General features: G+C 38.0%; 1 protein-coding gene and 1 long non-coding RNA gene across 2 annotated transcripts; one reads left to right on the top strand and one right to left on the bottom strand.

Moving 5' to 3' along the window:
• Nucleotides 1–16,516: 16,516 nt before the first annotated feature.
• On the bottom strand, nt 16,517–21,389 carry LOC113461076. The gene is made up of 3 exons (XR_003383086.2): nt 21,174–21,389; nt 17,353–17,507; nt 16,517–17,090 (listed from the first exon to the last, which is right to left on the bottom strand). It is a non-coding gene; the product is annotated as an uncharacterized LOC113461076 (long non-coding RNA).
• LOC103724170 (organic cation/carnitine transporter 2-like) lies at nt 17,572–19,683 on the top strand. Its single transcript, XM_008815342.4, has one exon. The coding sequence runs from the start codon at nt 17,922–17,924 to the stop codon at nt 19,500–19,502; it is 1,581 nt and encodes a 526-aa protein (XP_008813564.2). The 5' UTR covers nt 17,572–17,921; the 3' UTR covers nt 19,503–19,683.
• Nucleotides 21,390–24,769: the final 3,380 nt, after the last annotated feature.

The raw sequence follows: 24,769 nt of genomic DNA, 5'->3' as shown, positions 1-24,769 counted from the left end.
TGAATAATACATTTATCGCTTTTCAAAATATATTATTATTTTTATAAACTAATACTAGAAATCCAACAACAGACTATGGCCACGTAACTCAGTGGCATGGGGTCGTATAAAGTGCCAAACACCACTATTCTTAACCACCAATGGTACGGTGTCCAAATACCACTATTCTAATCAACGGTGGTGCAGTGTCGAAATTAGTTTCTCAGATTATAAGTCGATAGGGCCAAAGAATAAAATGAAAATTTCTATCATAACTTTTTGATTGTATATGTTATTTTTTGATACAGAGATTGTATATCTTATAATGTTTCCTCTTTTTTTTCAGAAAAATAGTGCTGCTGTCTTTCCAAACCTGCGAGCGGATATATGAAAGTTTTTGGGGCGACATACTAACATATTATTAGAAGGCAGCTCCAAATACTATTTTTATTAACCACCCAAATCGATAGAATATTTGGAGCAGTACAGCTCAGAAAACATTAACGGCAGCAGAGACAAGGCCAGTCCACGATATAATTAGGGCATTTTCCTTCTGGGTATCCTTTCTCTTTACAACTTGCCGTGCAAGGCTCCTCTTGGCAGTAGGCCTGCTTGTAATTTTCATTTCGAACGCACTCAGCGTTTATCTTGGGCAATTCCTCTGCCAGCATGAATAAAAAAAACAATCAATTATGGATGTTTTTGACAACAACAACAATATTAAAAATTTTAGAAAAGATAATAAATAATCTTAGCTTTACTAGCTTTTGCCCACAGTCCGCTAATGATAGATCCCCCTTTTTCTTTTTATATTTTTTGTGTGTGCTGTGGATGAAATTGTCTACAATGATACCCGGCCAAATCTGCTATAAGCTCCGGTAGAATTTCAATGCCACTAACTTGAGTATTAGTTTAAAACGTGACAACTATAAAATGAAAAGCTACAATTCTTCTTCAAGCCCTTTTATCCTATATACATGCATATATAAAAAGTTTACAAACATCATATATACCAGAAACAAATATGACCAGCAGAAGCATCAGAGAAAAAATCACTTTCTTCTTTGCATCCATTGTGGTGTATGTACTGCAATTGTTTGTAAGGGCATTAGGATGAATATATATAGACGTGATCCTCATCAATATCAGGCAACTAATGGTTAAACTTTTATAACGTCTTTATGAAAAAAACTAGTTTTCTATAAAATTTAATAAGATAATCCACTTTCTATAAACTACGAAGCATTCGCTTTGATTGCTTCACACATTGCCAAAGGGTGAAGGCTTGGTTGGAGTCACCACTAAGTGAGTGCATTTGTATTAGGTAGAAAGATGAGATTAACCCCTTTCAATACTCAAAAAATAAAATCTGGTAAAATATTTTTGAGAATAATTAACTACTTATAAAATTAAAAAACTTTTAGAATCCAATAAATTCTATCCTTATAAAAAACTTTTGACATTTATTTGGTAATATTTATTTCCTATGAATTCTATCCTTATTTATCCGGTGACATTACTTCTTATGATCTTATTCCTATTTATCCGGTAACATTAACTTCCTATCAATCCTATCCTTATCTATATGAAAATATTTACTTCCTATGAAAATGCCCTTGTAGTTGTAAAATTATTGAAAATGCCCTATCATCAACTAATTATTGATTTGATGCATTATCATATGTTAAATAATGATCATGTTTTAGTTTTATTATTATCATATCACAAACTGTTTACATGAATGATACACTACCTTCTCTTTTCTTAAAATAGAATATTTTACTAATAAAAAGTTAGAGATAATTTCTAAATAACTAACATTCAACCAAATCAGTTATTGGTTGAGTTATGAGGACCATCATACCCTAATAAACAAGAAAAGGTGCTATATATATCTTGAAAAAAATAGGGATTATTTTGAGATTGGGATGGAAAGGGAGGACTAACATGATAACTAGTCAAAGTTGATTTTTGTCCTTTTTTTTCATGAGCAAAAAGACAAGCAATAATCATTTCTTGTACAAACTTCAATATTTTTCTAAAAACATAGCATTTTCTAAATAATAAAATCTTATAAAATTGTCTCCAAACAAATGTCTACAATCATAAAAGAAAATAATTTTAGTTGAGTGAGAAGTGACTTGAACAATAATTTTAGTTATTCTTCTTTTATTTTTTCTCATTTTGATTTATGACACCATTATAATTTTATCATTTTAATACTAGATAATGTAAAATCATGCCAAACAAAGCCAATAGTGGATGTTGTAGTCATTATTATAATAGTTAAACATAACATTTTAGAGAAGGTGTGTTGCATCTGATCCCATGCGAGTGATGATGACTCCAATAGGCACAACTCTTGAAGAATGGATAGGTACCATTTGGAAAGATATGTGAGTAATAGGAGGAGAATTAAGATACTCATGTACAACCTAAGCATTTGAGAAGAGAGGATTGAATCCACATAAAAGAAAATTGGGAGGGATTTTCTTCAATCTAATTGCATCTTGATTTGGCTGATTTCGGATCGACTTTGATTCTTTTTTATTGGAGTGCACTTTAAGAAGAATATGTAGCGGTTCATTCTCTCTTGAAAGAAGAGCCCCATCAAATAATTGCACTTAGGTGGGATGAATTTTACTCTAAAGGAAGTGCCTTCCATTGTGTGCTTCGAACTGAGTAACATCTATTTTTATTAGCATGTGTAGAAAGCCATTAATTAAATAATCACAAAAAATAATAATAGTAAATAGAGAGATTTACAATACTTTAAAAGAAAATTTTCGAACTCTATTCATCGGTATACTAAATGTTAAATAACTCTTTTTATGTATCCTATCAAAGAAGCCATATATAAACACTGGTTATGTTTGATAATCTTGAAAGTTTTCATGTTTCTGAATTGAAACATAGAATTTCTGTGGAGTTATTTGCTATTGAAATTTTGGATTTCATGAAAAATGTATAAGCACCTAAGATTTTTTCGACGAATAACTGATGTGAAATTAAGCACACGACCGCATGCCCCAGTATAGTCCTTTCATAATCAAATCCTTACGTACGGAAATAAAGTTTAGGATGACATACGCTCAGGTTGTATCTTTCACGCGAAAGATACGACCTGATGGACGTCAGCAATCTCGAATTATATCTTACACAAATCTCAAAGCGTTGTTATTTTTTTCTTCCACCGTTTGGCACATCTTTCGAAGCTCTTCTGCGTGAACCAACGGTTGATGGGTGAATCATTCTTCCGTGAAAGATACAACCCGAACTGTGGCAAAAGGAGGCCATGCGACCAAGGAAATCTTGCCCTCATATAAATCACAAGGTCCCTAAATGATGGTATAGCATTTGAATATTTGCCCCTATCCATCTATGCTGCCCATAACTTGTTAGAAATATTATATAGATTGTAATATGATGGTAATTTAATTTATAGGTTTGAATGGTTAGGTGTACAATAATATAGTAAGTTGTATTGGATAAAAATCCTCAAAATAGTTATAACTTTATACGGTTACAACTACAAATAGACAACCACCTATTTGAATTTAAATCAAACACCTCGTTAGAAACATTACGTTTAGAAAAGGCAATTATTTACAATTATTCAAACTCTATAAATAGGAGTACAAGCTTTAAGGATAAATATATATTTACTTTATTGTGTTTTAAGCCTCTCAGTTTTAATATACTGTTTGGTTAGAGTTCTACAAAAAATCTATAGAATTGCTATCGGTAGATTTGTGACTTTGTTGTATCCTAGAGGTAATTTGCCAATAACCTAGTTGCAAACTTTTTGAGTAGCGGCAAAGATCACCTTAAAGAAGGTGTCTTAGATGCGCCTCAAAGTTGCTGTGTTTTCTTTCGTCATTGTTTCTGCCATAGAATTTAACAATTTTAAGGTGATATTTGAATGGAAGAAGGATCAAACCTGGCTGCTTTCAAAGGTATGAATCAAGACTTTGTGAAGTTGGACAGATTTGATGGAACAAACTTCACTCGTTGGCAAGACAAAATGCTTTTCTTACTTACCATATTGAAGATATCGTATGTTCTTGATCCCAATCTGCCAACAATTACAAAACCAAGACCAAATGATGCAATAAAGATTTCAATTCCCGACGGGTGGAGGTACCGTCCAGGAGACTGGAACTGAAGGAGATATTGAAACGTGTCCAAAAAAAATAAAGCGGGAAAAATAGAGCTGTTAACGAGCCGAGCCTGGGCTCGGCTCGGCTCGGGCTTCGCTCAGATCATTTCGCGAAATTTCAGGCTTGGGCTCGGGCTCGGGCTAGATACCGAGCCCTGTATTGAGCTCGAGCTTGGGCTCGCTTGGTTCAACCCGGCTCGTTTTGCCCGAGCTTGAGCCCGAGCCCGAGCCCGAGCCCGAGCCCGCCCCATCCCCATCCTCATCCTCGAGCTCGGTTCGTCGTCGGAGAAATAAAAAAAAAGAATGAAAGCTGAAGAAAGAAAAAAAATGAAAAAAAAATAAAAAAATAAAAAAAAAGAAGGAAGAAAGGAAAAATAAATAAAAAAAAAAGCAACGAAGGAAAGAGAGAAGAAAGAATAGAAGCCGAAGAAGAAGGAAAAAAAAAAAGAAAGACATGAAAGGGGAAAAAGAAAAAGAAAAAAAAAGAAAAAGAAAGGAAAGAAGAAATGAAGATCCAGTAGGGTTTAAAACCTAACTATCTCTGAGATACTCAATTAAATAATTTCAGCTTTCTTTCTGTTTTTCCTCCAAGAGTATTGAACCATTAACTTTATTAAAATTTCTTTAAATCATTTTTTTCTAAAAAATTCATTGGAAATAAGATTTTAGTTTTTCATGCAGTTCTAATTTGTCAAAAATTTTAGTTTCAAAGTTTAATTATGCATTTTATGAGATTAGCTAAGTCCTAGACGCTAAAACTCTGTGCACAGATGTACAACTACGCACATTTCTACCTCTTTTTAAATCTCGCATAAGTTTTTCGTAAGTTAACTCATTATTTCACAGATTTTATATGATAGATAAAGTTTGGAAAAATTAAAAAGACACCTCTTCAAATCATATACACTTAGATCCTAAAAGTTTAAAAATTTTCAGTTAACCATCAAAACACCATTTTCGTTACAATATGGTCTACCTCTTTATCTAGATCTTGACACCGTAAATGGAATGAAAAAAAGATAAAAATACCCTTGATTCAAAGAGGCAGGATGGTAACTTTCATGCGATCTTAAAGCGCACAATCCTCTATTATTCATCCGCCTGCATAGATCTTAAAGTGATATGACTCCTATCATTCATCTACCTACGTAAATCTCAAAACGCTCTATCGATCCTCTACCATTCATCCATCTGCATAGATCTCCAAATACCCCTATCCTTTATCATCCATCCGCTTCCACAAATCTCAAAGGGCTCCATCCTCTATCATTGAATCACCTGCACAGATCTCAAGGCGCTACATCCTCTATCACCATCCACCTGCATAGATCTCAAGGCGCTACGTCCTCTATCACCATCCACCTACACAGATCTCAAATCGCTCCATTCTCTGCAATCCATCTAGATGGATCTAAAAGCGCTTCATTCTCAATCATCTATCTGCTTGTATATATCTCAAAAAGCTCCATTTCTATCATCCATCCACTTCCATAGATTTCAAAGTGCTCCATCCTTCATCATTCATCTACTTGCATCAACTTAAAATACTCCATCCTCTATCATTCATCAGTCTGCACAGTTCTCAAAGGCTTCACCCTCTATCATCTATCCAACCGTACAAATCCTAAAGCACTCCATCCTCTATCATCTATCTGCTTGCACATATCTCAAAGCACATCTCTATCATTCGTATGCATGCATAGATCTCAAAGCACCCTCTTCTCTATCATCTATCCGCATGTCCAAATCTCCCTTCTCTATCATCTATCTGCTTGCACGGATCTCAAAGCGCATCTATCTGCTTGCAGAGGATTTGAAAACGCCTCCTCCATTGTCATTTGTCGGCCTGTAAAAATTTTAAAATGCCCGTTTCTTTATCATCCATTTGCCTGCGCAAATCTTGAATCCCTCTATTCTTTTTTTTTCATCTACTTGCGTGGATTCCGAAAGGCTCCGTCCATGTGATCCTCCTTTATCTTTCTTTCAGTTCATGCCGACATAAGAGTTTCTTGCTGAGTTGATAGGAAGGGCAATTTTGAAGGTTTGCAAGGCAGACCATACAAGCATGCAAGGCTACAGATCAAGTCATAATAATCTCAAAGCAATAATAATAATTCTTCAATACTCGAAAACTAATTTAATCAAGATCTAAACAAAATTATTCTCATAATCAATTGTTTCAAAATGACATAAGTCAACATTTGCTAACTATTAACATTGATCAAATAAAATACTCTAACTAGTCTAACTAAAACTCTAATAACTAAAAGCATCTTCAAAAGATCAAGCGCACTCCCCAAGTTCCGAGCAATCATGCACCTAGATTTGAAAAAAAAAGAGAAAATATAATAATGAGCTACACTAAACTAGTAAGCAACATAACACAAAGTAGGGTCTAAGCACTTCAAAGAATAAATTAAAGAACAATATATTGACTAGAAAATAAATCAATTTTTGAATAATACATTTATCGCTTAGCAAAATATATTATTATTTTTATAAACTAATACCAGAAATCTAACGGCAGACTATGGCCACGTAACCTAGTGGCATGGGATCGCACAAAGTGCCAAACACCATTATTCTTAACCACCAATAGTACGGTGTCCAAATACCACTATTCTAATCGCCGATGGTGCAGTGTCAAAATTAGTTTTTCAGATTACAAATCGATAGGGCCAAAGAATAATCCCAATTAGCAGGACCGGATCATAGCCATGTTGAGAATATATATATATATATATATAAAATAATTTTTTTATAATTTGCTCAGTCATATTTTTTATATTTCATAACATAGCACACAACATATTTTAAAGTAATTACTATCATAACATTAGTATGCCTAACCCGTTTAACTAAATATAAAATGGATGTCATAATTAAATTTAATCAAATAATTGTTATTTTACTAAAAATTTGAAAAATATATTTTGAAGCATTAGGTTACTATATCTTCTCGCTTTAAAATTCTACTTCAGGTAGTTGAATCAAGTTCACATGTTTTAATATCATTAAAATACCATTAATTTTATCATCATCTCAGAGGCCAAACAAAGTCAAAAATTAAAACACTCCTGAAAAATGACCTCATGCCCCCAAATTAGGTTGGTCAAGTGACAGTGTCCGACTGCCTCGGTAGGTCCAAGCAAGAAGAAAGCAAATGGTCAGGTGAAGATCAATAGTAGCCAAATTTTAAAAGATCTAGGTGAGGCTGAAGTAATAAGGCGGTCTACTACCTGGGTACTAGAGTAGTTCAAGGTTTCTAAACTAGGTTAACTCAGACCCAAATAAAGAGAGATAGGGCTTCATGCTCGATAAAATGAAGAAGGATAGGCTTGATTAAGTAGTAAAGCCCAACAATCCCATCGGTCCGATCATGTTAATTCTATTAAATCAAATATCAAATCAAAATATAATTAACTTATAGCGATCAAGGATGGCCAAATTTAGTGGAATCTAATGACGACCAAGATGCTAGCAAAGGTTGGATAAAAGTTAAATGTTGAATGTTCACAACTGAGCTAGCCTCGGACCTCCCATTTGGGATAATCTGGAGTCCACAAAATAAAGACCTAAGCCTAGATCATGTAATAAGAGATAAATAGAGAGAGAAAAAGGAAGAAAAGAGAGAAACAAGAGAGGGAAGAAGAGAGGAAAGAAAAGAGAAGAAACACTCTTCTTTCTCAAAATAGGGGAGGCTTGTGATTGATCAGAATGGATGCAACCCTAGTGGTCGGCAACGGCAGCGGCATTGGCCCGATGTCCAGCCTCCAGTGAAGATCACAGCGACGGCAATGGCCATGATGGCCGGCGGTAGAGAAAAAGAAGAGAAAAACCTACACTAGGTTGTCCCAAAATATGGAGAGTTTGTATTCCGGGTCATCGGCCGGTGACTGAGGCTCAACTATGATAGTAGAGCTTGCTAGAAGCTCAATCGAAGCTCCAGCAATGACCTTGACCTCAAATCATGGTGAAAGACGGAGAAAAAAAACAGAACAAAGGAGACAAAAATGAAGCATTGGGTCTTCATCCGAATCAAGTGACCCGCTGGCGAAAATCATGCTGATGAAGTCATTGATAATGGCAGAGGAATTCTAGAATAAATACAGAAGAGAGGTGGGGTTGATTACCTTGCGCCGATGAGGCAAATCGACGGCGCTTTGTTGAGAAATCTGATAAAAATTGGGGAACTTAATGCTTGTCACCGGCGATTGATCATGAATTAGAAGTGGAATCATGAGAGGAAAGAGAGGAGTGGATTTTATAGATTGATTTTCAAAGTCTAGCTGATCTCTGCCAAATTTGTATTTAGCAGCTGATCTACTGGATTCATGACCCATTGGGTCCTTAGTTGAAGGATTGTTTGAAACCACATAATATAGATCTAATGTGTCTAACCAAGACTCCATCTTTGTTTGTCATCTAATAAAATTCTTTCCGTCGAATGATTCGAGTTTCAAGATATCATTTTATGAGTTCTTAAATTTGTCCATCTTTGTACTTTGGAAATGAATATTTTTTTCAAAAAGCACTCTCTCTTTGGATCAAGTACTAGTCTCCCTTCAAATAGAAGAAAAGCATAGGAATAACCATAAACAGGACTTGGTAATAACTCAAAAGTTAGTGCAAAGGCAAACTTAGTGGAAACGAAGAAAATTAACTTCTTGAGAAATAAGCCTAAGAAACACTTTGAGAAGCCAAAATCGAAGATTCAAAAGGAACAGAGCAAGAGAACATGTTATGTTTGTGGAAAATCAGGATACTATGCCAAATAATGTAGACATAGAAAGGACAAGGTCAAGGGGCAAGGTGACAAAGTGACTCCTCAGGCAAACATGATAACTAGTTTTGGCTCTACTGGAACCGAGGACAGGTTAGCAATCTCAAAATTTGAGTTAAATCTGGCCTACAATCCAACCGAATGATGGATTGATATAGGAGCTACTGTCCATATTTGTTCTGATATGTCCTATTTTTCTTTCTACTAGAAGGTTAAAAGGAGAACTGTGACCATGGGCAACTCTAGTATTACACAAGTGATTGGAGAAGGAGAAGTAAAATTGAAGTTCCCATCTGAAAAATTTCTTACTCTCCAGAACGTGCAACATGTGCCAGATGTTAGCAAAAATCTTATTAGTGGTTTCCTTTTGAGTTAATTAGACTTAAATTAGTGTTTGAGTCAAATAAGGTTGTAATTACCAAAAGTGGGACATTTGTAGGGAGGGGTTATGTTGCTGATGGGTTATTTAAATTGAGTGTATTATCATGCAACAATATGAATAAAAGTGTCTTTTCTCCACTTGTTATGCATATCGACTCTTTAGAGATGTGGCATAGTAGACTTGGACACATGAATAACAATACCCTCAAAAGAATGATGAGTTTAGATTTAATTCCTAAATATAATTTAGAGAAGAACAAAAAATGCCAAATTTGTGTTCAAGCTAAACAACCTAGAAAACCATTTAAATCAACAAGTAAAAGTTCCAACCTACTTGATTTAATACATAGTGATATTTACGAGATGAGGGGTATTTTAATGAGACGAGAGAAAAGATACTTTATTACCTTTATAGATGATATGTCAAAATACTGCTATGCATATTTAATAAAAACTAAGGATGAAGCATTAGAAAAATTTAAACTTTATAAATTAGAGGTTGAAAATCAAAACCAAAAAACAATAAAAAGACTCAGGTCAGATAGAAGAGGAGAATATAGTTCAACAGAATTTGAAAAATTTTGTGAAGAACATGGGATTATACATGAGACTACTGCCCCTTATTCTCCTCAATCAAATGGAGTTGCCGAAAAAAAATAGAACTCTTATTGATATGATTAACTCAATGCTTACTAGTTCTGGTCTTCCTAACAATTTGTGGGGTGAAGCTCTAATTTCAGCATATAAAATACTTAACCATATACCATTTAAATATAACTAGAAAACACCATATGACTTATGGTGGGGTAGAAAACCTAATCTAAAATATTTTAAAGTTTGCGGTTGCCTTGCAAAAGTTAAAATTAACTCTAGCAAGATGACTAAATTGTCTCCTAAGACTTTCGACGCAGCTTTCATAGGTTACGCGGAAAATAGTAACGCATACTGATTCTTGGTAGTACGATCAGATGTACCTGACATTACACTGAACACTATTAAAGAACCAAATGATGCAGTATTTTTTGAGAATGTGTTCCCTATGAAAGAAAAGAAAAAGTTAGAAATAGGAGAATCCTCTAAATCACAAAATGATAGCACTGAAATAGAACCCCAAGTCGAACTTAGAAGGAGCAAGAGACCTAGGATATATAGAGAAAAACCTAGGAGATGATGATTGCACATTCCTTGTTGAAGATGAACCTTTAACATATGCTGAAGCGATGAAATCTAGTAAAACACCTCTATAGGAGGAATCCATTAAAAGTGAGATGGAATCAATCCTTTCACACAATACATGGGTGTTAACCGACTTACCTTCAGGTTCTAGACCACTAGGATGCAAATGGGTCTTTAAAAGAAAACAAAATCATAATGGATCCATTGAAAAATACAAAGCTAGATTAGTTGCTAAAGATTTTAGTCAAGAAGAAGGAATGGACTATTTTGACACTTATTCCCCAGTCACTAGGATAACTACAATTCAAGTGCTTATAGCATTGGCAGCATCATATAAACAAGCTCCTAGATAATGGCATGAAAAGTTTGACCATGTCATTTTATCATATGGTTTTAATATTTGTAACTTCGATAAATGTGTATATTGAAAGATATTTGATAAGTCTATTATTATCCTATGTTTATATGTAGATAATATTTTAATTTTTGGTAGTAAACATGTCATAATTTTAGAAGTGAAGAAATACTTAAGTGATAATTTTGAGATGAAAGATCTAGGGTTAGCTAAAGTAATCTTAGGAATCAGAATTATAAGGACACAAAATGAGATTGTCTGAGTCAATCTCACTATGTTGAAAAGGTGTTAAAGAAATTTGGGTATGAAAATTGCAAGCCAGTTAGCACCTCACATGATCCTAGCATAAAATTAAAGAAAAATGGTGGGAACAGTATTTTTCAATTAAAGTATTCTCAATTAATTGGAAGTCTTATGTATTTATCTAACTGTACAAGACCATATATCTCCTATGCTATAGGAAGACTGAGTAGATGCACCAGTAACCCTGATAAAACACATTGGGATGCAATAGAAAGGCTTCTTAAATATTTGAAGGGTACTATCAACTACGAAATATATTATTCTGGTTTTTTCACTGTACTATAAGGGTATAGTGATCCTAACTGGATCTCAGATTCTGAAGACATTAAGGCCACTATTGGATTTGTTTTTACACTAGGTGGTGGTGCAGTCGCTTGGAAATCCTCCAAGCAGACCTTGATTACTAGATCCACCATGAAGGTTGAAATGGTAGCCTTAGAGTTAGCTGGTGGAGAAGCAGATTGGCTTAGGGGTCTAATATCAAATATTCCCATGATGGATAAGCCTATTCCCGCTATTCTAATTAACTGTGATAATCAGGCGACTATAGCAAAAGTAAAAAAATAAAAATCACAACTCAAAGTCGTCTAGGCACATTGAGCTTCGATATAAATTTTTAAGGAAGCTCACCTATATTGGAGTTATAACTTTAAGTTATATTAAATCAGTGGAGAACTTGGTAAATCATCTGACCAAGGGCTTGTCGAGAGGACAAGTTCAATATGATTTGAGGGGATGGGTTTAAGGCTTATTTTTGAGTCACCATCGGCGGCAACCCAACCTATCTGACTGGAGATCCCAAGATGTAGGTTCAATAGGACAAACAAGCTGACTGAGTGGCTAGAGATTTTGTAGCACTGTGCATGTCTACAAAATCGACGGTCTATTGTATCTTGGAAAGGGATCGCCGGAATCCGGTACATATAAGAAGGCGAATCTCTTTCAAAGATAGTGATTACACGCCTCAGACTGACTACAGGTACTATTTATTTTATTGTGGATTAAAAGAAAACGACGTCGAAGAGGTACGCATCGGAACTAGTTGTTTCAATAAAATTAAATTACTTATAATTTATTTGAGTTCTTTTGAGGTGATCTATATTTCCATCATATGCTTGCCCCAATTTTTTTACGAGACTCGGCCCGATTGACCCATCCTAGCTGAGACGAATTGACCCAGCCTGAAGAGGCCATGACTGTCAAAATTCAACAGCCTTCCTTCTTTTCCCATAACGACAAATCCTTGCATGAGATTTTCCACCACAAAATATGGAAGGCAAGTGCGAGAAAATAGCAAAATCATCCGTTAATGGAAAGTTAATTATCATAAAAAATATAGAAAACTAATTGTTCTCATAAAGAACGTTACAAAAATTATTAGTTGCCTAATATTAACAAGGTCCACATCTATATATATATCCATTTTAATGTTCTTACAGATGATTACAATACATACACCACTATGGACGGAAAGAAGAAAGCAATTTTTTCTTTCATGCTGCTGCTCGTGTTGGTCTCTGGTACGATATTTGCAAACTTTCATATGCGTGCATATATATAAGATTAGAGGGCTTGGGGAGAAATTATAGCTTTTCATTTTATTGTTTGTCATGTTTTATGCTAGTACTGGAGTTTGTTGCATTCATAGTCAGCTGAAAGCCTATAGCAAATTTGATCAACTACTGTTGTCGGCAATTTTTTTCCGGCATAAAAAATAGGAACTCTTATTTTAGGCAAGGAATCAAGTATTCTGAGTATTAGTGGATGATTAGCTTGTAAAACTATGATAATTTAATATTTTCCCTACAAATTTTAATATTGTTGTTTGGTTGCTTTTTTTTTTTTTTTTATGCTGGAAGAGGGGTTGTACAAGGTGAATGCTGACTGCGTTATAAATAAAGATTATCTTCCGGACTTCTGCGTAACCGAGCCCTGCGATAAAAGTTGCAAGCATAAAGGATACCCTGAGGGTAAATGCATTATTACTTATGAAATATTGTCGCATTGTGAATGCTGCAAATAATATTTTTGAAGTTGTACTGCTCCAGATATCCTATTGATTTGAGCGGATAATAAATGTATTATTTGGAGCTGGCTTCCTAATAATAAGTTTGTACGATCACCGCTTCCCAGCCAGCGTGCCACAAGTAGCATCCACAGCTACCCACTCGGGTAGTTCTATATACACCCCCCCTATTGCTCAGGACACCCCCAAAAACCAAAAAGAAAATACCCAAACTAACCTTTAGTGTAATTACCATATTGCCCTTGAAATTTTCTCATACACCCCCCTCCTCCTCCTCCGTTTCGTTTTGAAAAGAAAAAAAAAAACACCCCTCAAACCCCCCTTAAACCCCTCCTCCCCCGTTCCCCCTTCTCCCTCTCGTCGCCGGCATTCTCCCGATCTCCGACCACCTTGCCGGCTTCTCCCGGAACCACCTCGCCGGCTTCTCCCGAAATTTTTTTTTTTCACGGTTCGTGCTCCGTTCGGCACTGGATCGCCGAACAAAAGGCTTCTGTTCGGCTGAACAGTGCCGAACAGAAGCCTTCTGTTCGGCAACCCTCAACCGAACAGATCTGTTCGGCTGCACAGTGCCGAACAGAAGGCTTCTGTCCGGCACTGTTCAGCCGAACAGAAGCCTTTTGTTCGGCGATCCAGTGCCGAACGGAGCACGAACCGTGCAAAAAAAAATTTCGGAAGAAGCCGGCGAGGTGGTTCCGGGAGAAGCCGGCGAGGTGGTCGGAGATCGGGAGAATGCCGGCGACGAGAGGGAGAAGGGGGAACGGGAGGGTTTTGGGCGTTGGCGAGGTGTTTTGGAGGGGAAGAGCGGGGTGGGGGGGGGGGTTTGGGGGTGTAGAGAGCAATTTAGGTGAGGGGGTGGGAAGGGTGGGGGGTAATTTAGGAATTTTTAATTTTTTAGGGGTGTCCTTAGCAAATGGGGGGGTGTAGAGAGTATTTAATTTTTTTTTAATTTTTGGGGGGTGTCGTGAGCAATAGGGGGGGTGTATATAGAACCACCCTACCCACTCGTATCATTTGTCTTTTTTTCTTTTTTTCCTTTTTTTTTTTTTTCTTAGGCAAAAAAGGGAAGGAAAGAGGATGGGACAAGCCCACTCCCATGTGGCAGACCCCATCCCGACAGGAGAATATTCGATGCTAGCAAATCGGATCGTGTGTTGGGCACGCCGGCCGTTTTTACTCGTGCCCTCTCCATCCATGGTCCAGCTCAGTTACCCCTCTGGGCTCCGATCCGAATCTCCGCGTGAGTACGTCACATCCGGCACCACCAAGGCTACTAGCGGACCAATAAACCTTCCCACCCCACGTATCCGAGCGAGGGGCATTCGGTTCCGCATTTAATCGATGTCCACGCGTTTCGAACTGGTACCGCGCTGGTGGAAGTAAAGGCCCAGTTTCACTGAGCTACCACCTTAGTGGCACTCGTATCATATTTGGTAAAGGCCCAGTTCCTGAGCTACCACCTCAGTGGCACTCGTATCATATTTAGTCATCATGCGGACCCCTGTGTCACAGCAAATATCTTTTCGTGTGCACTGGATTGGAAAGACAAAAGAACTCTTTCTTTAAAAAAATAAATAAATAAAAGAACTCTTTCTTTTTTATAAAAAAAGAAACATTATAAGATATACAATCAAACAGTTATGATATATATATTTTTCAAGAAAAAAAAGAAACATTCTAAGTTATACATTCTCTAACTATTCTATCAACGCAATCTTGGTTCTTACATAAAAAAATCGATTATTAAGCCGCACGTAATTTGCAACGAGTGAGACCACGGAGTCAAACGCCAGCCTAGCAAGGCCCATGCTGCCACATCTACTTGATGAGGACAGGATTTGATTATGAAAACATACTGTCATGTGCTTAGCTGTATATCGATTATTTGCCAAAAAAAATTTAGATACTTATAAAATATTAAAAAATTCAAAAAAATAACTTTCGGCTAGCTTTGGACTAAGAAATCTAAAAAAATAACTTCTGGCTAGACTTTTTGGATGAGGTCCTGTATTGTTACAAACTAGGAAATATTGGGCTCAACCAATCCTTGATCCAATCCCAATGGAGAGAAGGTGCAAGTGTAAGGTAGGGTATAGAGTTAGATCCCTAAAAAAAATAGATTAGATTCTGTTTGTAATAACCCAGGACCTCACCCAAAATGGCTAGTCATAAGGTATTATTTGGGTTCCTTGATCATGTATAAGTACCCAAGATCTACCCAGCGAATAACCGATGTGGGACTAAACACATGCCCGTACGGGTTCTCACATACTCCCCCCGTTCAAGCCCTGACGTCCTCGTCAGGCTAAAGGTTCATATCTATTCAAATCTAATCACAAACACCATGATTGGCCCGTGGTCAGCCCAATGGATCCGTGCTACAGTGTCCCCTAGTCCACATAGGTTATGGGCCGGGTACGCTCTGATACCATTTGTAACAACCCAGGACCTCACCTATAATGGCTAGCCGTAAGGTATTATTTAGGTTCCTTGATCATGTATAAGTACCCAAGATCTATCCAGCGAATAACCGATGTGGGACTAAACACACGCTCGCACGGGTCCTCACATATGTAACAACCCAAGACCTCACGCAAAATAGCTAGCCAGAAGGTATTGTTTGGGTTCTTTGATCCTGTATAAGTATCCAAGATCTACCCAGCGAATAACCGATGTAGAACTAAACACACGCCCGCACGAGTCTTAACATACTCCCCCCGTTCAAGCCCTGACGTCCTCGTCAGGCTAAGGGTTCAAATCCATTCAAATCTAATCACAAACACCACGATCGGTCCGTGGTCAATCTCAATGGATATGTGCTGCAGTGTCCCCTAGTTCACATAAGTTATAGGCCGGGTCCGCTCTGATATCATTTGTAACAACCCAAGACCTCATCCAAAATGGCTAGCCGGAAGGTATTGTTTGAGTTCCTTGATCCTGTATAAGTACTCAAGATCTACCCAGCGAATAACCGATGTGGGACTAAACACACGCCCGCGCGAATCCTCACACAACCTAGGTCCTCACCCAAAATGGCTAGCCGGAAGGTATTATTTGGGTTCCTTAATTCTGTATAAGTACCCAAGATTTACCAAGCGAATAACCGATGTGAGACTAAACACACGCCCGCACGGGTTCTCACACTAGTAAAGCTAAGTTTTTTTTTATCTTTTCTTCTACCACGAAATGTTCGATGCGGGTAGAAATCTTTACTCATACCCTTTCCGATCCGTGGGTCACCCCACATATAAGTACGTCACCCCAGCATCACCTCAGTGCCAGTTAAACCAGATAACGTTTTCACCGAGCATGTCCTGGCGGGGGGCATCCGGTCGCTTCTTTAACGTATATTTTGTTTGACAACCCGTATTATATTAGGTACTAGAGTACAATAAGATGCAAAGATAACCCGTATTATAACGTGCAGTTTGGTGCATGCGTATTAGATAGTAATTTGTATATGTTTTCTATTCTGGCTGTAGGATTGACATTGACCATCATCACCCAGGTTTAGCTAAAGAAATTCTTGCACATCAAGAATTTTAATTGGCTTTAAAGTAGGTGGATGCAATAAAGATTTCAATTTCCGACGGATGGAGGTATCCAGGCCGTCCACAAGACGAGACTGGAACTGAAGGGGATACTGAAACGTGTCCAAGAAGAATAAAGAGGGAAGAAAGAAATGAACTAAATGAGAAATAATAAAAAAAAGACAAAAAATAAAGAAAAGAAAGAAGAAAGAAAAAAATAAGAAATAAAAAATAAAGCACTCCTCCATCATTCGTCTGTCTGCAAAAATCTAAAACGCCCATTTCTTTATCATCCATTTGCCTATCAAATCTTGAATCGCTCTATCATTTATTATTCATCCGTTTGCATGAATCTCAAAGCATTCTATCCGCATGACCCTCTTTTATCTTTCTTTCAATTCCTGCCAAAATAAAAGTTCTTTGCTGAGTCGATAGGAAGGGCAATTTTAAAAGTTTGCAAAAGTTTAATTATGACACGATCCTTATCCGATAACATTTTGTAATTGAGATAGATGGTTAGACCATATTGTAATGAATTTTAAATGTTGATGGCTGATTGAATCTTTCTAAATTTTTGAAACCTAAATGTAAATGGTCCATACTCGAAGAGATTTTTATATATTTTTTTTAAAAAAAAAATAACAGCTTGGTTTTTGTCTCTACCATCTATAGCGACCACAGCCGTTCACATGCGACGCATCACCTCTTCACAGCCATCCAGCCACAAAAAGACATCCAATGCCACCCACTTGTCTGCTCATCGCAATCCATACCGAGGCTCCTATGCCTCAAGTAAATCTTTCCAATGTTCGCGTGCACTGGTTTGGAAAGACAGCAGCATTGTTTCTTTTTCGAAAAAAAAAAAAGAATAGCAGAGATACAATATGATCTAATTTATATTTTCATTTAAAATCGAAATCAATTCAGAATTAACAAAAGAAAAAACTTACCTTAAACGCAAGAACAGATGCTTGCCCACTTGCCCTTATTCATTGTCTATGGGCAGCCGTTGTGTGATAAATATATTACGACTCCTGATAAGAAGATTCTAATCCAATTCACTCATTTGACTACATTCAGAGGACGCAGCTCTGGTTCATGATACGTCCCTCACCAAACAGCCTAAAATAATGGAACTTCGGCCCCCCACATAACATCAAGCTGCTCCTCTTTTTAAAGACGCCTCGACCCTTCTCCCCCCTCTCACTCCCACAATAACCTGAACAAAAGCAATGGACGACTCCACACCACTTCTCCTTTCTTACGGCCCGTCAGAAACCCAGCATCCAAAAGTAAAGAAGGCAGCTTCACCGTCATTCGACGACGCCGTCGAGCACTACGTCGGCGGCACCAGCTCGTACCAGCTCTTCCAAGCATTATTCGCTTCCCTTGCATGGGTTTTCGACGCCCAGCAGACCTTCATCAATGTCTTCACGGACGCTGAGCCCAGTTGGCACTGCATCCGCGCCGATGACCCATCGTGCTCATCGACGGGCAACCCTTGCAGTCTCCCCAAGGGCTCATGGGCATGGGACCTCCCCACGCACACCTCGATAGTATCCGAGTGGGACCTCGAGTGCTCTCGCTCGGCCCTCGCCGGCTTGCCGGCATCGGCCTACTTCATTGGCTGCCTCGTTGGAGGGCTCTTGCTTGCAACACTCGCCGACTCGCTGCTCGGCCGTAAGAAAATGCTCTTCTTCTCATGCCTCACCATGTCGCTCGCCGGAGCTCTGACCGTCATTTCGCCGAACGTATGGGTCTACTCAGCCTTGAGATTTATTTGCGGGTTTGGACGAGCCACCGTCGCCACCTGCGCCCTCGTGTTATCGACGGAGATCGTCAACAAAAAATGGCGAGATGGTGTCAGCATCATCGGATTCGTCTGTTTTGGGCTTGGCTTCCTATCTTTGCCGGCTATAGCCTACATTAATCGAGGATCATCCTGGAGGACTCTCTACCTGTGGACCTCGATTCCTTCTTTCTGCTACTCCATTTTGCTTTATTTTCTAGTCCAAGAATCTCCAAGATGGCTCCTAGTACGAGGGCGAAGAGAAGAGGCCATCCATATATTGAAGAGCATCGCGGTGTCGAATGGTAATGTGATCACTTCTAGCTTCTCGACTCTAGTAACCTCGGAAGATGTCGGAAACGTGGGCATCTTCACCGCCATGAAAATCCTTTGGGAGAAGAGATGGGCTTTTCGAAGGTTAATGGCGATCACGACGGTAGCCTTTGGCCTCGGGATGGTCTACTATGGGATGCCGCTGAATGTAGGGAATTTGACATCCAATATCTACTTGAGTGTCACATATAATGCATTAGCCGAACTGCCCTCATCGTTGATCACCTTCTTTTGCATCGAGAACTTCAACAGGAGGAGCTCGTCGCTCATACTAACAACCTTGAGTGGGGTGTGTAGCATTTTGTGTGTCTTCCTGAAGATTGAGGGGTTAAAGTTGGCAGTGGAGGTTGTGTCCTTCTTCAGCGCCTGCACTGCGTTGAATGTAGCTCTGATTTATAGCATTGAGTTATTTCCGACGTGTGTCAGGAACTCGGCAATCTCACTGGTGAGGCAGGCTCTTGTGCTCGGTGGAGTTTTTGCTCCCATCTTGGTGGTAGAAGGAAGGAGGAATAGTTTCTTATCGTTCGGAGTGTTTGGGCTGGTGATAGGCTGTTGCGGGCTGTTTGCTGCTTGCTTGCCGGAGACCAGAGGGAGGAGCATATGCGACACCATGGAGGAAGAAGAGTACAACACCATGGAGGAAGAAGAGTACAAGGAGATTCCCTCGTCCAATAACCCATCAGTAGTTTAATCAAGGCGCAGTTATGTAGTCCTTCGACTCTCTCTCTCTCTCTCTCCCATTAGGATAAGAGACGAGATGGTATTTCAAAAATCTTGGGACAAGTTGTGTTTGGCTCGGATGCAGCTTTGTACGTAGTTACTGAATACCGAAGTGGATTGGAGATAGTATAACCTCATGATTTATATTTTAATTTCGTTCAATTTGTTTGATTTTTAAAAATCAAGATCTTTTTTAAGCAGGTAAAAGGAAAGACTTCAAAGTAATGTCTGATGATAAAGAAAAAATTATGAATTCAAAATACTCTGTATACAGTAAACAATTGTAATTTCATGGTTCTAGAATGTTAAGAAAATTTCCTTGTACAGCCAAACACCTACTGTTACAAAATCAAATGACTCGCTGAGGAATCGAATGTAATGAAACCAAGGAGTATTTTGTTTGAAATCTCTCCCATATCATGAGGATCTTCTCAATCTCCTCCTATATAACAACAATTTTTTCAGGAGAATATTTAACAAGAATTTGAGCATATATATAGGCATCGATTGGGACGTCATTATGGCAATGATAGATCTTAAGGTGGTTAAGTCTCTTCTGGAACTCATCCTTGTCAAAAATTTCGTAGTGCCTAGCTGCTGGATGTAAGTAAACTAATCCAAAGTTTCATCTCACACGCTCGGGTTCCCAATACCAAGTCCTCACACAAGCAAGTTTGCTAGGTATCACTTGGGCTGGTTCGTAGTATAGTACCTATAGACTAAATTGCCCAAGTCTAGATAGCTGAATCATTAAGCTGCTAATATAACTCAAGTACACTTGCAACCTATGGTCTGTACTCCCCACCGGAAACATGGTAATATTGGGTCATCTTGAAACCAAGGCTTGCATTCCCTTCACAGCCCCCGGATTCTGTGAAAGGATTTGGCTGCAATTGGATGGTGTGATCCTTAATTTCATCTCTAAGCTAAATTGGTCCACCTACTGGAACCTAATTATTAGAATGCTCATGATTCAAGCACAATTGCAATCCATGGTCTATACTCCCAATCGAAAACCAGGTAATCTTGAGGCAGCCTTGAAACCTGGGGCTGGATTCCCTTGACAACCCCCGGCTTCTGCGACAGTATGTGGTTCCAATTGGTTGGTGTGGTTCTTCCATCTCTAAGCTAAATTGGTCCCACCTAATAGACTATAATTATTAGAATGTTCACGATCCTCAAATGAGTCGACTGATGAATAACTTTGATTCTGTCTAAAACAGACCTTCTAAGAATATGCATGATTCCAATGCTATTATCATGACACTGGACGTGGTTGGAACACAAAATTATTGCAAAAGAGGTAGGCCGTGGTTGTGGGTCGTTTAAGTGTCTGTTTTCATCTCAACTAAAACGAGTGCAAAAGTAAGCATGTATCGTGCTATTTAATTAAGATATAATTCATAATACTGTGACCAAACTACATAATTCCCAGCCGGCTAAGGTAGTTAAGTATCAAGTTCTAAGTTCCCAGTTTCACAAACCGTAAATCATCGTCCACTCATACATTCTTTTAAGCCTAAACATATTATCTAGACCAACGCATCTCTAAGTTTTCGGTTCAAGCATTTCGTCGAGCGTCTTTGGGACGCTACAAGCATTTTGATCGTAAAATGGGGATGACACGGGACCGAAGACAAACCTGGGAGGCACTAGCGTTCAATGAGGGAAGGCAGCGAGATGATCTCCACCAGGCTGAAGGGAAGGAGGGGAGGCAGGTCAGCAGCGGAGCTGTCTCGGCCTCGTCGGCCTTCGGATCAGGCTTGAGGCTCGCTCCGGACAAGAGGTCAGAGGACCGACGAGCCAATGAGAAAATTCAATAAAAGGAGGAGTTTCATTAATGTTCTATTTAAGCTTTATCTGAACTGGTCCTAGTACGCCAGTTGCTAAGGCCTTATTTGGAGAATTTTTGGAAGGCTAAAAAGTACTTACTTTTGGATGAAAAAAAAATATTTGGTAAAAATTTTGAAAAGCTGTTTTAGCTTTTTCAGAAATGGAGCTTCTCTTAAAAAGCTGTTTTCAGCTTTGTCCGTAAACTATTTTTTGATCAAAATACTTCCATTTAAAAACTCTTTTTTATCCCAAAATGCCGCATCCCACCACCTCTTCCTCTTCCACCCATCCCCCTCCTCTTCCTCTCCCACCCATCCCCCTCCTTTCCCTCTCCCCAGCCGTTGCCCACAACGCCCTCCCCCTCTTATCCTTCCTCCTCTGCCGCTCTATCTCTCCCGACGCCGCCCCTTCTCCCCGCCACCACCCTCGACGCCTTCCTCCTCTGCCGCTCCCTCTCCCCCGCCGCCGCCCTCGATGCCCTCTTCCTCTTCTCCATCCTCCTCTACTGCTCCCTCTCCCCCGCCGCCACCTCCGACACCCTCCGCCTCTTCTCCCTCTCCTGATCGCCTCTCCCTCTCCCCCGAAGCTTCTGCCTCCGGCTTCGCTACCCATCCTCCCGTCATCGCGCCGCCGGGAGCTTGATCGCCCCTTCCATGACCGTGCGGGAGAAGCGAGGCAAGGGAGGAAGAAAGGAGAGGGGAGAAGCTTCAGGAAGGAAGAAGAAGAAAGAAGAGAAGGAAAAGAAAAGGAAGAAAAGAAAAATAAAAGAAAAGAAGACAAGGAACTGAAAAAAAATTAGATAATATAAAATAAATAAATAAATAAGAATAAATATTAGTAATTATTTAACCAATTTTATCACCTACCTAGAAAATTTGTTAGAGACATAAATGGTCATCAGAAGAGTGAAAATTAATTTACGCTAATAATTAAAATATTTTATACCTTTATTATTATATTATACGATAAATATAATATTATATTATATTATATCATAATACACTAATATGTTATGTTAAATAATTTAATATTATATTATATTATGGAAAATTAATTTATGCTTATAATTATAAGATTGTATATCTTTATTATTGTATTATACTATAAATATAATATTATATTATATTATATTATAATATATTGATATGTTATGTTAAATAATTTTAAATTATATTAAATTATTTTTCTATAGTATACAATGTTATAGTACTATGTTATAATAATATTATATTACATTACGATAATATTATACTATAGCATATATTTATGTATTAATATATATTATATTTTATTATGCTCTGTTGTATAATACTATATAATGTCTTTTATGATTATTTTGTCATACAAAAGTACTTTTTCAGTTTGTTTACCAAACACAAGTTAAAATGTTACAGCACTTAGAAATGTAGTTACCAAATAGCAAACAGCTTTTTATAAAAGCTCTACTTCACAAAGCTCTACTTCCAACAGCTCTACTTTCAAAAGCTCTACTGCCAATAGCTTCCCCAAATAGGGCCCGAGACCAGTTCAAATATTGCGTGGCAGAATTAACGCGAAGTCCCTTTGTTCAACAATATCAGAGATAAGGGTCACCGTGTAAAACAGCTTTTGCTTAGGGTCGAGCCGGTCCGTAGTCCCGGCCAGCGCTCCAAACCCCGGGGCAAGGTCAAACCTTGCCCAAGGGTAAATTTTACCATAGATTTGTCTGTTTATAAATTTTGAGCATGCCAAACACAGTTATTTTAGATCATCGAGTATTGAATTATCGCAAACTAAGAATCATCAGTCGATTGACTCGGACAAAATTTTGCAAAAAATTTTTTTTTAATCTAGATGTGACTTTCTAAAGATGGTTTCAGCTCACATGCGAACACAAGAAATTTTCGTATGTTTTAGCAAGATTTGTCATTTGGATTGCTCGTGCATGTCATCCAGCTTATATGCACATTTGGTACATTCTGTTGTTGGGAAGCAATGCATGACATCGTACTATTGGCCAAGGAAAAAAGCTCAAAGGGCAAAGCTTACAATACACAAAAATACTAGTTTGTAATATCTATTTGTGCTAAAAATTTAACATTGTGAATTCTGGCACCTTCCAAGCTACATTCTTCCTACGCATAACATTGTACGCAAGCTGTTGTTATGAATTTTTCTTGTCAGTCCTGTACTTAGCTTCCATGGATACAGTAGATCACGTATTGTTGCAATGTTCCTTCCATGCTTTTATTAGATTTTTGCAAAATTAATAAAAGTATCAGAACCAGCACTCCAAGATATTTTTGTATTAATTAAGCAATAGCCTAAGATCGCGTAATTAAGCAATAACCTAGCACCTATATCATTAGCCTCCAATTCTTAATCTTCTTAGGAAATATAACAATATAGCAATAGCATATTCAATCTAGGAACACATCTTCTGCCGCACAGAATTTGCATGGTAGGGTACTATGATATTAGATCTATGCGTATTATTTTGGATCTAATAATTCTGATAAAATCAATCATTTAAAACTTCTAACAACGTAACCTCAGTTGTTCGTAATAATACCTCTACTTTTTTTAAAGTCTCTTTGTATTATATGCATTGTTTTATTTTTGTGGAGTTCTCTTTGGACTTTTTACAAAAGAATATGATTTAGTAGTCTCCTGTGATATGTGATTAACAAACATATTTTATCAACAAAAATATAAAAACCGTCCTATACTTGATTTTTACATACATCAAAAATTTAAAATCCTACATTTTAAGTATGAGCATAATTAATCAAATAGGAAGAGCTTAGTTGGTTAAAGATTCATTTTTAATAATAAATTTAAATATTTTTAATCTATTAATTATTAGCATAGTTAATTGGCACAAAATCTTGCGAATGTCTTAAGCTGGTAAACTTGGTTTCCACCATTTGCATGGAAGGCAATGGAGATCGAAGTTGTAGCTGTTGGTCATTTTGCTTCGAGATCTCAAGAAAGAGTCAAGGGATCGAAGAGACATATATGTGAATGTATGCATGACTGCCTCCAATTTCGGACGCATCGCTTGACAAAGGAAGCCAAAGTTTTGAGGTTCTTGGTGTGTGTTCATTGTTTATTAGAAGGTAAGTTTTCTCATGCAAGCTGGAAGCCAAGTTTAATACGCAATCCAACCTCCTTGTGGACTGGAGTTCTTGGTGGTAGATACCGGTTTTCTGGTCCCTGACACGGTTGCAAAAAGCCGGCCCGGTGCTCTGCCATTTGGGCTAAACTTGTGCTTACAGCTGAGTTCGCGGTAATTTGACAGGCTGAAGCTTTTGAGGTTCAGTTTGAGAAGGCGAGGAAGAATAGGATGGCTCAGGTTCCAGGTTCTGCACGCTGCAATCATGGTCCTGGAAGGGCCAGAAGGCTAATGCTCTAAATATTCGCTGC

The sequence above is a fragment of the Phoenix dactylifera genome, chromosome 16, assembly GCF_009389715.1.
Source record: "Phoenix dactylifera cultivar Barhee BC4 chromosome 16, palm_55x_up_171113_PBpolish2nd_filt_p, whole genome shotgun sequence".
Taxonomy (NCBI): Eukaryota; Viridiplantae; Streptophyta; class Magnoliopsida; order Arecales; family Arecaceae; genus Phoenix; species Phoenix dactylifera.
Note: the sequence above shows the minus strand (reverse complement) of the source record. Positions and strands in the feature narration are given on the sequence as shown.